The following is an 11,235-nucleotide window of genomic DNA, read 5'->3' as shown; positions in this document are numbered from 1 at the left end:
AGGGGGGAGGGGGGAGGAGAGGGGAGATACAGAAATGAAAAAATTAGCCAGGCATGGTACTGCACGCCTGTAATCCTAGCTACACGGGAGGCTGAGGCATGAGAACTGCTTGAACCTGGGAGGTGGAGGTTGCAATGACCTGAGATCATGCCACTGCACTCCAGACCAGGTACCAGAGTGAGACTCTATCTCAGAAAGAAAATTAAAGAAAAGAAGGAAGAAGGATGTTCTCAACATATCTGTTGATAAAAGCAGGTTACAAAATACCATCGTCCATTTTTATAAGAACAAAAAATATGTATATCCTTAAAAAATGGACAGAAAGTATATATAGAACAAAATGTTAATAATGGGGTTGCAGGTGATTTTTTTTTCTTTTTTTATGCTCATTCTGACTTTTTACAATAAACGTCTCTTTCTTTTGTAACTTAAAAAAGGATATTACAAAAACCACACACCCACAAGATGACTTCATGACAGCTGGTTTGGGAACACCCAGTAGCTTAGAGCAAATGCTGTTGGTCTGCAGGATCCCACCCACACTCCATGTACCACTAGGGCTGTGCCCTTCTACAATCTCTTTCTGTCACAGCCGGCTTCCCAGATCTCCCACACTTGGAAACTGGTTCCAGCTAATAAGCAAGTTCATATGGAGAATAACTAGTTAAAATAAAGTGAATTTCACAACTTTTAAGATTTCAAGCATTTTACTTTCCTGAATTAGGTTGTATTTCATAAACTTTTTTTTAACTTACTTATCTGGGAATTCAGCCAACTTTATGTGATTTTAGGTAGCTGTAAGGCCAACAAGTATGCGGTTTGGCCAATATCTTCTTGATAATACCAAGTTTACAGGTTCCTTACTGAGTGCACATTCAGCTTTATTCTACTTAAAAGCCTATCAAAATATTAACATTTGTTAAAGCTGGGTGGTATATACATAATTGTCTATTATTTTCTGTAATTTTCTATAAATTTGAAACACTTCATAATTGTTTTAAAATTCTATTTTCTAGGCCGGGCGTGGTGGCTCAAGCCTGTAATCCCAGCACTTTGGGAGGCCGAGGCGGGTGGATCATGAGGTCAAGAGATCGAGACCAGCCTGGTCAACAAGGTGAAACCTCGTCTCTACTAAAAATACAACAATTAGCTGGGCATGATGGTGCATGCCTGTAGTCCCAGCTACTCAGGAGGCTGAGGTCGGAGAATTGCTTGAACCCAGGAGGCGGAGGTTGCAGTGAGCCGAGATCGTGCCATTGCACTCCAGCCTGGGCAACAACAGCAAAACTCTGTCTCAAAAAAAAAAAAAATTCTATTTTCTAATGTAGAAAGCCCTACCAATTCCAGGGGAAAAAATTAGGTTCAAAGAATTGAAACTTGGTGGTTTAGCCAGGTGTGGCGACTCATGCCTGTAATCCCAGCACTTTGAGAGGCCAAGGCAGGTGGATTGCCTGAGCCCAGGAGTTCAAGACCGGCTTCAACAACATGGTGAAACACCATCTCTACAAAGAGTACTAAAAATTAGCCAGGCATGGTGGTGTGCACCTGTAGTCCCAGCTATTCAGAGGCTGAGATGGGAGGATCACTGGAGCCCAGAAGGCAGAGGTTGCAGTAAGCCAAGATCATGCCACTGCACTCCAGCCTGCATTTATTTTGAGAACCTATCTCAAAATAATTAAATAATAATTACACGTGTGTGTGTGTGTGTGTAATTTGCAACGCCTTGGAGAAAAATGCTGTCTAAAAATTTTTATCCATCCTTTAAATGATTTGAGGGCTTATGTAATATTTTTTAAATTCAATCACTTTTTAGAGTTCATAAACTAAAAAAGATTACATTGTTACAACTCTTCATTTTCTTTATTCACCACCAAAACCAAAAGTTGTTTGGCATGTGATGATAGGAAGAAGTTGTGTCACTTTTTTTTTTTTTTTTGGAGCCAAAAGCTGTGTTTTTTTTTTTTTTTTTTTTTCCCAGAGCCATCAGTCATGGATGAGAGATAAGGAAGCTGCGTCACTTTGAGGAGGTGAAGGAAGCTCTTAGAACCAACCTGCAGACCACCCCAGTCTCCCAAACATAAACTAAGTCTGGTCAGAAACAACTCTTTCATCATTCATGCAGAAGAAGTTGAGATGTAACCACCCATGGGTCCTTCAGGAATAAGACACATGTAATGAGGCAGAAAAAGGTGCACTTTCAGAAGAGAGGAGGTTGTTCGGAGAAGACCTTATTAAGGCTAATTTCAGAAGTTCCTCCCAGGACTCTCCCACTATCCTGGGGAAGTTTCCAACCCCAATCTGAGAACACTAACTTCATCAGCTCACTTTGGATAAGTCTACCAAAAAATAATAATAAGCAAAGCTCATGAAGACCCTAAATTGGTTAATGATAAATTAAAATTCTACCGTAATTATTATAAGCCATGATTACTACAGCAGAAGCCAAGTAACTGAAAAATATGTCGGGACATATTTTCTTTCCTAGATATGGTAAGCAAGGCCTAGGTGAACGTTTCAGATTACCTAAATAACTTGATTTTTCACTGTAAATGTGACAAGAATATGATATAATTTTTCACAGGGCTGCAGAAACTAATTAGAGATATTTATTTGGTGAATTTAAAGATAGCCTATGTAGCAATTCATATAACTCATGTATGCTGCAATTGATTTGCATCAAAAACCTTTTACAACAACCTCAGCAGGGTCCAATGACAAAAGCAGATATTGTTACTTCATCTTTACAAATGCCTTTTGGAGGACCAGAAAGAATAAATGACTTGTGCCAGCTAATCTAGTAAATTAGAGGCAGACCAGGGCTGAAAACTTGATCTGTTGAAGCAGTCTAGTTAGTATAACAATGCACAGCAGGAGTCCATCAGACTCAGGTTTGATGCTACCTACCTTTGTTATTTACTAGGTGTGTTACATTGTGTAAATTACTTCACCAATCTTAAATTCCGGTTTCTATTTCTAAAACAAAGCTGATAATCCCTACTTCCCAGGATTCCTCAAAGGAGTGAGACACTAGGTGAACAGTACTTGGGCTCTTTCTCAGTCTTTTGTCTACTCAAGAATGCCTTAGCTGCGTAGTGACAAGTCATTTAGTCTTTCCAAGTCTTAATTTCGCTATGCATAAATGAAAATAATTCAGACGTACTTGAAAACATTCTTGACTATTTTTTAAGAACACCATACCATATTCTTGCCAAATTATTAAGTTTGTACTTTTATAACATTGCTTCATTTGCTATTTGTGAACTATGCTTGTATAGGGACTCCGTATTTCCATAATACAAAAAAAAATCATAAAACCTTCAGGCTCATAGCTATAAAATAAAAGCTCCCCTTCTCCTAAACACTCCAAAAACAGACACCATGAATAGTTGTGGCCACAGGAGGCATGTATTCCGCACAGTTTGTAAGAGCTGCGCAGGCCAGCAAGCACAGGATTATTTCAAGTATTAACTTTTCTATAACTTTAACCCCTTGTCACTTGTAGTTCTCTCTGATAAAAACATTCTTTTTCATTTCTTTTTTTTTTTAACTGTATCTTTTATAATCCAAAGAAACACAACATCAATGTGTTATTCTCCAGAGAAGTTAGAGAAACTGGAAGAAAGCTTTTCTAAAATTCAAACAGGCGGTGCCAAGTGCTACTAGGATAGCATCTATGCTCCATATGGGTACACCGTGCGGCAGAAACGGCTCTAGCCGGCTAATGGAAGTTCCGTATCCAAAATAAGGAAACAGCTCAGCTTTTCGGCAGGATAGCTGATAATACAGACTACTACGCATAAAGGGGGGAAAATGAGAACGTAATCTGGCTAAAAGGACTCAGCGATTTAGTGGCAAGTCGATATACTCACCTAGGAGCAACCATGGCTTAATAACGCCAACTTGCAGGTCCGAGCTAAGGTCCTGCACATAACCACAACCACCCCCACTGCTCGGCTCTACTTCTTCCACAACATGAATTCTGGCATCTTTCCATGTTTCTATAATTTTCTTTCCAGTTAGCGTTGTCACCCTGGTGCATTGCTTCCTGAGATTATTCCGGGAGAATGCTTTAATTTCCTGGTTAAGGGAGTGCATTACATGAGCACTGGCTGGGAACAAATACAAACAAATCCAGCAAGCACAGATAAGGGCTGAACTGCTCGTCCCTTAGCGCCCAGGTAACAAAGAGCCCCAGAGGTGCTCGCCCACCCAGGTAACAGCAGCAGCCACAGGCCAGGAGACGGAGTTGTCCAGCTACGTTTTTCCCAGAGACGCAATGTAAGGCGAAATTTGATTGGTCATTGAGACACAAGTGCCGATTGGATGCTGTTTCTTCTTCCTGTCGAGGAGAAACTTGCGTTTTCCTGAACTGTTCAAGGGATCCAGTGCGGGGAGATCTTATTGTTGCTGTTTAAATTTAGCTTTATTATATACGCGGAATGGTAAAATATAAGACTTCGCTGGGAAGAGGGATATCTCCTGGTTCTTTAAAGGCAGTGATTTTTGATTTATTCTGTTGGTCTCACTTACAGCAGTGGCCATAGAGGATCTGGTCTGACCTGCGTATCGCTCCCGCGTGAGTAAGGCCGGCGGAGTCACCTTTCAAATCATCCTGTTCCAAAGCCTTTCCTGACCGTCTGCTTTTAGGCTAGTCCAGGAGGGCTGTAGCAGACGTTAAAAGTTATTTCTCGCTTCCCGTGTCCTTCACATCTTTTGCTGTTACTGCAAGAGGAACGTTTACTAGATAAAGTTGTTTTGCATATTAGTGAGGCAACATTTTAAATGTCCGGGAAAAAAGATTTCTTTTTAAAATTTATGCTCATATGTGTAGATTGACAAGAGCTTAAAATTTATGTATTTTCTGACTTTCCGCCTACATTTTCATTTTGTACAGTAAATATACACTCTAAAGAAGAATTGCAGCAAGTCCATCCGTAGAAGAATTAAGAAAATCAATTGTGTAAGCGTCCAAATGTATAAAACAGATAAATTGTAGAACAGTGATTCTGATTACCAAACAAAAATTTTGCAAAAGGAACCACAAGATTCCTTAAAGATAAATTTTTCAAACCCCTGTTCAAATAAATCCAATTTCAAATAGATTTCAACACAATGTATAAACACATACATAAAATGAAGAAGTTGCACTTATGAAAACTTTTTTTCCAATACCACATATTAAAATTTGTGTTGTTGTTGAAACTTTCTGACATAAAATTAAACTGTTATGGACTGAATATTTCTGTCCCTTCAAAATGCATGTGTTACAGCTTTAAACTTCAAGGTGATGGTATTTGAAGACGTGGCCTTTAGGATGTGATTTAGTTAGACTAAGATCCTAGGGTAGGGTCCTCATGGTGGGTTTAGTGGCTTCAGGAGAACTGGAAGAGATCTCCCAGCTCTTCTGGGAGATGAACCAAAGAAACGTGATATGAGGACATAAAGAGAAGCTGACTGTCTGCAAGTCAGGAAGAGAGCTCTTGCCAGGAACTGAATAGACCAGCACCTTGATCTTGGATTCTCAACCTCCAGAACTGTAAGAAAATATATTTCAGTTGTTTAAGCAACACAGTTCATGGTATTTTGTTAGAGCAGCCTGAGCAGACTGAGATATAAACCAAATTTCTCCCTCTTGAAAAGAGAACAGGCCCGGTATGGTGGCTCATACCTGTAATCCCAGCACTTTGGAGGCCAAAATGGGTGGATTGCTTGAGCCTGGGAGTTTGAGACCAGCCTGGGCAACATGATGAAACCCCAACTCCACTAAAAAATACAAAAATACAAAAAATTAACCAGGTATGGTGGCATGTGCCTGTAGTCCCAGCTTTCCAGCAGGCTGAGGTGGGAGGATCCCCTGAGCCCAGAAGGTTGAGGCTGCAGTGAGTCATGGTCGTGCCAGACTGTACTCCAGACTGGGCAATACAGTAAGACCCTGTCTCGAAAAAAAAAAAAAAAAGAGAGAGAGGACAGTATAAGCTCAGGCTATATACAGGGCATCCTAAAATGAAAAACTGAAGAAATTATTTGCCTCCTTTAAATAATAATCACAGGCTCATCAAAAAAAACTCTAACTATAAATCAATCCATATATTTATCATAATAATGATTTAAAAAAACAAGTGCTATTAAGCACTTACTGCATGTTAGTCACTGTGCTTATAAACAATTTTAGATGCTTAGTATTATCCCTTAGCTGCTTAACAATGCTTTACACACATTGTCCTATTCGATCCCAAGCCTATTAGGTACATACTATTATAATCATCTTCATTTTACAACTGGCAAAAGCTCAGGTACAGAGAAAGCATATCACATATTCTATATTTCACAACTCATAAGTTTAGAATCACAAATAAAACCTATGTTTGTTTTAGTCCAGTGACTTAACTCTTATTTACTGTAGAATACTGCCCTGCTTCCAAAATAATTACAGCTAATGAATATTTATTGAGCATCGGCTATGTGCCAGGCACTGTTACACTCATTGCAAATATAGCAGTGAATTAAAACAAAGTCCTCACTTTCATGGATCTTATGGCCAAGTGAAGGGAGCAAGAAACAAATATAACCATGTTGGGTCATAATTTTTTTTTCTTTTTTTTTTGAGATGGAGTCTTGCTCTGTCACCAGGCTGGAGTGCAGTGGCGCAATCTCAGCTCACTGCAACCTCTGCCTCCTGGGTTCGAGCGATCCTTCTTTCTCAGCCTCCCGAGTAGCTGGGACCACAGGTGCATGCCACCATGCCTGGATAATTTTTTTGTATTTTTAGTAGAGACGGTGTTTCACCATGTTGGCCAAGATGGTCTCGATCTCTTAACCTCGTGATCCACCCGCCTCGGCCTCCCAAAGTGCTGGGATTACAGGCGTGAGCCACCGCGCCCGGCTAGGTCATAATTTAAATGCTAAAAAATATCAAGCAAAATAAGGGAATGGAGTAGGAGGGCAGTGTGTTATTTGCTTTAGGTTGGTAAGAGAAAGCACCTCTGATACAGTGAAAATTGAACAGAAACTTGAATAAAGTACAGAAGCTAGCCCTGTAGATATTTGGTAGAATAGCTCGATAGCCAAGTATGTAAATCTTCTGAGAGATTTGGAATGTCTATGCCAAGTGCGGAAACAGGAGCACATTAGTAAGAGATGAAGAGGTTCAAGAAATATCTGGGTAGCTAATATGGCTTTAAATGAGTAAATTAGGGAGAAGAGTTGGAGGAGATGTGGACAGAGAGAATTGGTAAGAACTTTTGGCTTGTATTCTGAGTGAGATGGGAAGCCACTGGAAGGAACTAGGGAAAAGAGTCATATGATGGATCCTGTGTTGTGCTACCCAGATCCTTCTTCAATGAATATTGTCTATTCATTGTCCTACTACCACGGGTACTATTGGCTGACTGGTAACAATCACTTCAGGGGCTGTTGCAGCTGTAGAGGGCTGCTTTGCTGAGGTTGTGTGCCTCATGGAGTAGACCACATCCATGACTGATTGGTGAGGGAGCATAAAGGTCTGCATGTTAGCCCAATTTGGGACAACTCTGAGGAGCCATTCTAGCTTTAAAAAGCTAACATATGGTTGGCTAAGCCCGTCTGTCACTGCATCTGTATAACCACTTGCCTTCTCTGTCTGCCCAATTCTGCTTTCTTCTTTCCTTCCACAAGTGTTGATCCCAAAGGCACTCTTTAAAAAGTCTTGCATGCTAAACTCTACCTCAGTCAGCTTCCAGGAAACTTAATTTATGACAAGTGACATGATATTGCTGATGCCATAGAAGGGTCTTCCTGGCTGTTATAAGGAAAGGGAGCAGGTTGGAAGCTCCCTTTCCTGCTTGTTGTTAGGAGACTACTACAGAGATCCAGATGGAAGATGACAGTTGCCTGGGCTAGAATGGCAGCGGAGGGAAGGTAAGAAGTAGTCAGATTCTAGGGATACATGAGAATTATGCCAAGAGAATCTGTTAGTAGATTGATGTGGGGTGATTCAGGTCATTCCAAAGTTCTTAGCCTAAGCAACTAAAGAATAGATTTACCAGTTACTAAGAAAAAGGTGATGTGAATATGAGAAGTTTGTGACCTGTTAAGTTTAATACTCATATTAGTCAGTCAAATGGAGATGTCAATTAGCCAAATGGAGACACCAAGTGGGCAGCTATACGTGTGAATCTGGACTTCATAAGAGAGGTATCTGCTGGAAATGCAACTTTTGGAGTAATCAGCTTAAGGATGCTATTGAAAGCCACGGAACTGAATGAGATGGTCCGATAGTGAGGGTTGACAGAGAAGCCCCATGTATAACAAACTGACTAAGAAGGAGAGGTCAGGGAGTTGAATGAATATGAATGAGAGAGAGTTCTGAGAGTACAAGTAAAGGAAAATGTATTGAAGTGGACAATGTGATCTGCTGTGTCATACACTGCTGATAGTGTTGAGTAAGATGAAGACTGTGCACTAGACTCCTTCAACAAGAACAGATCTGTGTCCAAGGAATACACAAACAGTAGCTGATTCAATCCACATGATAACCTAATAAAATAGGTATTATCCACTCTCTTTTCATAAAGAAGGACATTTAATTTGGAACTTAAGGACACGGGCTTTGTCACACAGTCCAGATCTGTTAGGTAACAGGTCTGAGTAACAAGGTTGAACAGTTCTGTCTTACTCAAGAGCCCATATTCTTTACACCACATCATTCTGTAAAGGATGGGTAGAGCTGTTGGTTATACACTGATACCCTCAGCTAGAATTAATATTTCAGCTGGAAATACTAGAATATTAATGTCTGCAGTAACATTGGTTGTTATTATTCTGACACCTAGATGCTATCCAACTCATATCAACATGTTGCAGAAGAACCAAGGTCCACAAAAGTTAACTGATTTGCCTAAGAACACATCACTTGTGATCCCAGGTCCCTTGATTCAATATACAATGCTTGTTGCACTGCACTGTATGGCCTTCCAAAAAAGTCCCTTTAGGGCAAAAATCCTTTTCACAAAGCTAGCCTAGAGTGCTGGCAGGAGAGAAATAAGAGGCAAAATGTTATTAGACTCAGGCCAGAGGGGAAGAACAGCATTCATCCCTAGGGAAGGGATTGCTTATGCTGAGACATGAATGGTAACAGATTGTCCTACAGGAAAGGGCACATCCTTACAAGGGCTAAGGGGCCTGGGATGTGGGGAAAAGGGAAAAATGTAAAGTGAATATGCCCTAGAGTATGTTCCTGTGTTCTCTATATAATTCTTCTCTCCTAACAGATTTAGAGTATCTATGTGAAGTGCTGTGTGAAATGCCTAGGCATTTTCTGAGCATTACCTCTAATCCTCACAAAAATCCCTCTTTTAAATAAAGTAACTAAATTGCACTGAGGTAGTAAGCAGTGGATCTTTTGTATTCAGTCTCAGGTCTGTTGAATTCTTTAACTTTTTAGTTTTTGTTTTTGAGACTGAGCCTTGCTCTGTCACTCATGCTGGAGTGCGCAGTGGCTCGATCTCAGCTCACTGCAAACTTCACCTCCTGAGTTCAAGAGATTTTCCTGCCTCGGCCTCCTGAATAGCTGGGATTACAGGCATGTGCCATCATGCCTAGCTAATGTGTGTGTGTGTGTGTATTATATATATATAAAATATATAAAAATATATATAAATATATATTAATAATTTGTAAATATATATATTTTATATATATATATATATATATATATTTTTATATATTTTTTTTTTTTAGTAAAGACAGGGTTTCACCATGTTGGCCAGGTTGGTCTTGAACTCCTGACCTCAGGTGATCCATCTACCTCAGCATCCCAAAGTGCTGGGATTACAGGCATGAGCCACCGTGCCTAGCCACCAATCTGATGAATTCTGAGATCCATTTTTATCCCACTACATTACATGTTTTGACATGTTACATAATAAAATCTGCCATAGGAATATGTAATCCTCATTAATTCAAATGTGACTTATATGGGTAAAAATCATTTATAAATAATAAAAAAATCCTCCCCTTTGCATTACAGTTTCTAGCCTGAGTTAGTAATCTCAATTTTGCACCTCACTGACAACACGCAGACATAGCCTGAAATTAACATAGAGAAAAACAAAATTTGGCCAAGCATGGTGGCTCATGTTTGTAATCCCAGCACTTTGGGAGGCCGAGGTGGGCAGATCACTTGAGCTCAGGAGATGGAGACCAGCCTGGGCAACATGGTGAAACCCCATTTCTACAAAAAATACCAAAAAAGTAGCTAGGTATGGTGGGATGTGCCTGTAGTCCTAACTATTTAGGGGGCTAAGGTAGGAGGATTGTTGGATCCCAGGAGGTTGTGACTGCAGTGACCCAAAATCGTACCACTGTACTACAGCCTGGGTGACAAAGTGAGATCCTGTCTCAAAACAAAACAAAACAAAAAACCCCACGAAATTCCTTTCATAATTATGGCACCCACTTCCTGTGTGATCCTTTAAAAGACTTAAGAGATGGAGTCTTGCTCTATCACCCAGGCTGGAATGTAGTTGCGTGATCTTGGCTCACTTGCAACCTCCACCTTTCAGGTTGAAGTGATTTGCCTGCCTCTGCCTCCCAAGTAGCTGGGATTACAAGTGCCCACCACCACGCCAGGCTAATTTTTTGTATTTTTAGTAGAGATGGGGTTTCGCCATCTTGGCCAGGCTGATCTCCAACTTCTGACCTCAGGTAATCCACCTGCCTCAACCTCCCAAAGTGTTGGGATTATAGGCATGGGCCACCGTGTCCGGCCTTACTTATTTATATATTGATAATGTAAGAAGTAATACAAACAGAGATAGAAAGCTTCCTTCTTTCTTTCTCTCTCTCTTTCTTTCTTTCTTTCTTTCTTTTTTTGTGAGACAAAGTGTCTCTCTGTTACCCAGGCTGAAGTGCAGTGGTGTGATTTCGATTCACTGCAACGTCTGCCTGCCAGGTTCAAGCAATTCTCCTGCCTCGGCCTCCCGAGTAGCTGGGATTACAAGTGCGTGCCACCATGCCTAGCTAATTTTGTATTTTTAGTAGAGACAGGGTTTCACCATGCTGGGCAGTCTAGTCTTGAACTCCTGACCTTGTGATCCACCTGCCTTGGCCTCCCAAAGTGCTGAGATTACAGGTGTGAGCCACCGCACCTGGCCTAGATACAGAAACTTTCTGCATTGCCTTCCAAATATCAATTCCTTGCATGTCTGTGCTAATATTTAAGGATTATTTTTACTTTTATTATTATTTTCACTTTTA

The 11,235-nt window shown here is 40.4% G+C and overlaps 1 protein-coding gene across 2 annotated transcripts in view; it reads right to left on the bottom strand.

Moving 5' to 3' along the window:
• The window catches only part of DUSP19 (dual specificity phosphatase 19), a 19,181-nt gene extending 14,723 nt beyond the window's left edge, over nucleotides 1-4,458 (bottom strand). For both annotated transcript variants that reach the window (XM_017532778.2, XM_017532779.2), the window contains exons 1-3: nucleotides 3,870-4,458; nucleotides 1,637-1,661; nucleotides 777-795 (exon numbers count right to left, since the gene is read on the bottom strand). In XM_017532778.2, coding sequence (XP_017388267.1) covers nucleotides 777-795; nucleotides 1,637-1,661; nucleotides 3,870-4,095 — 270 coding nt within the window. In that variant the 5' untranslated portion in view covers nucleotides 4,096-4,458. The remainder of the gene's footprint in view (nucleotides 1-776; nucleotides 796-1,636; nucleotides 1,662-3,869) is intronic.
• Between the last annotated feature and the right edge of the window lie 6,777 nt (nucleotides 4,459-11,235).

This window comes from Cebus imitator, unplaced genomic scaffold (genome assembly GCF_001604975.1).
Source record: "Cebus imitator isolate Cc_AM_T3 unplaced genomic scaffold, Cebus_imitator-1.0 Scaffold78, whole genome shotgun sequence".
Taxonomy (NCBI): domain Eukaryota; kingdom Metazoa; phylum Chordata; class Mammalia; order Primates; family Cebidae; genus Cebus; species Cebus imitator.
The sequence above is the reverse complement of the archived record's forward strand: the minus strand, read 5'-3'. Positions and strand labels throughout refer to the sequence as shown.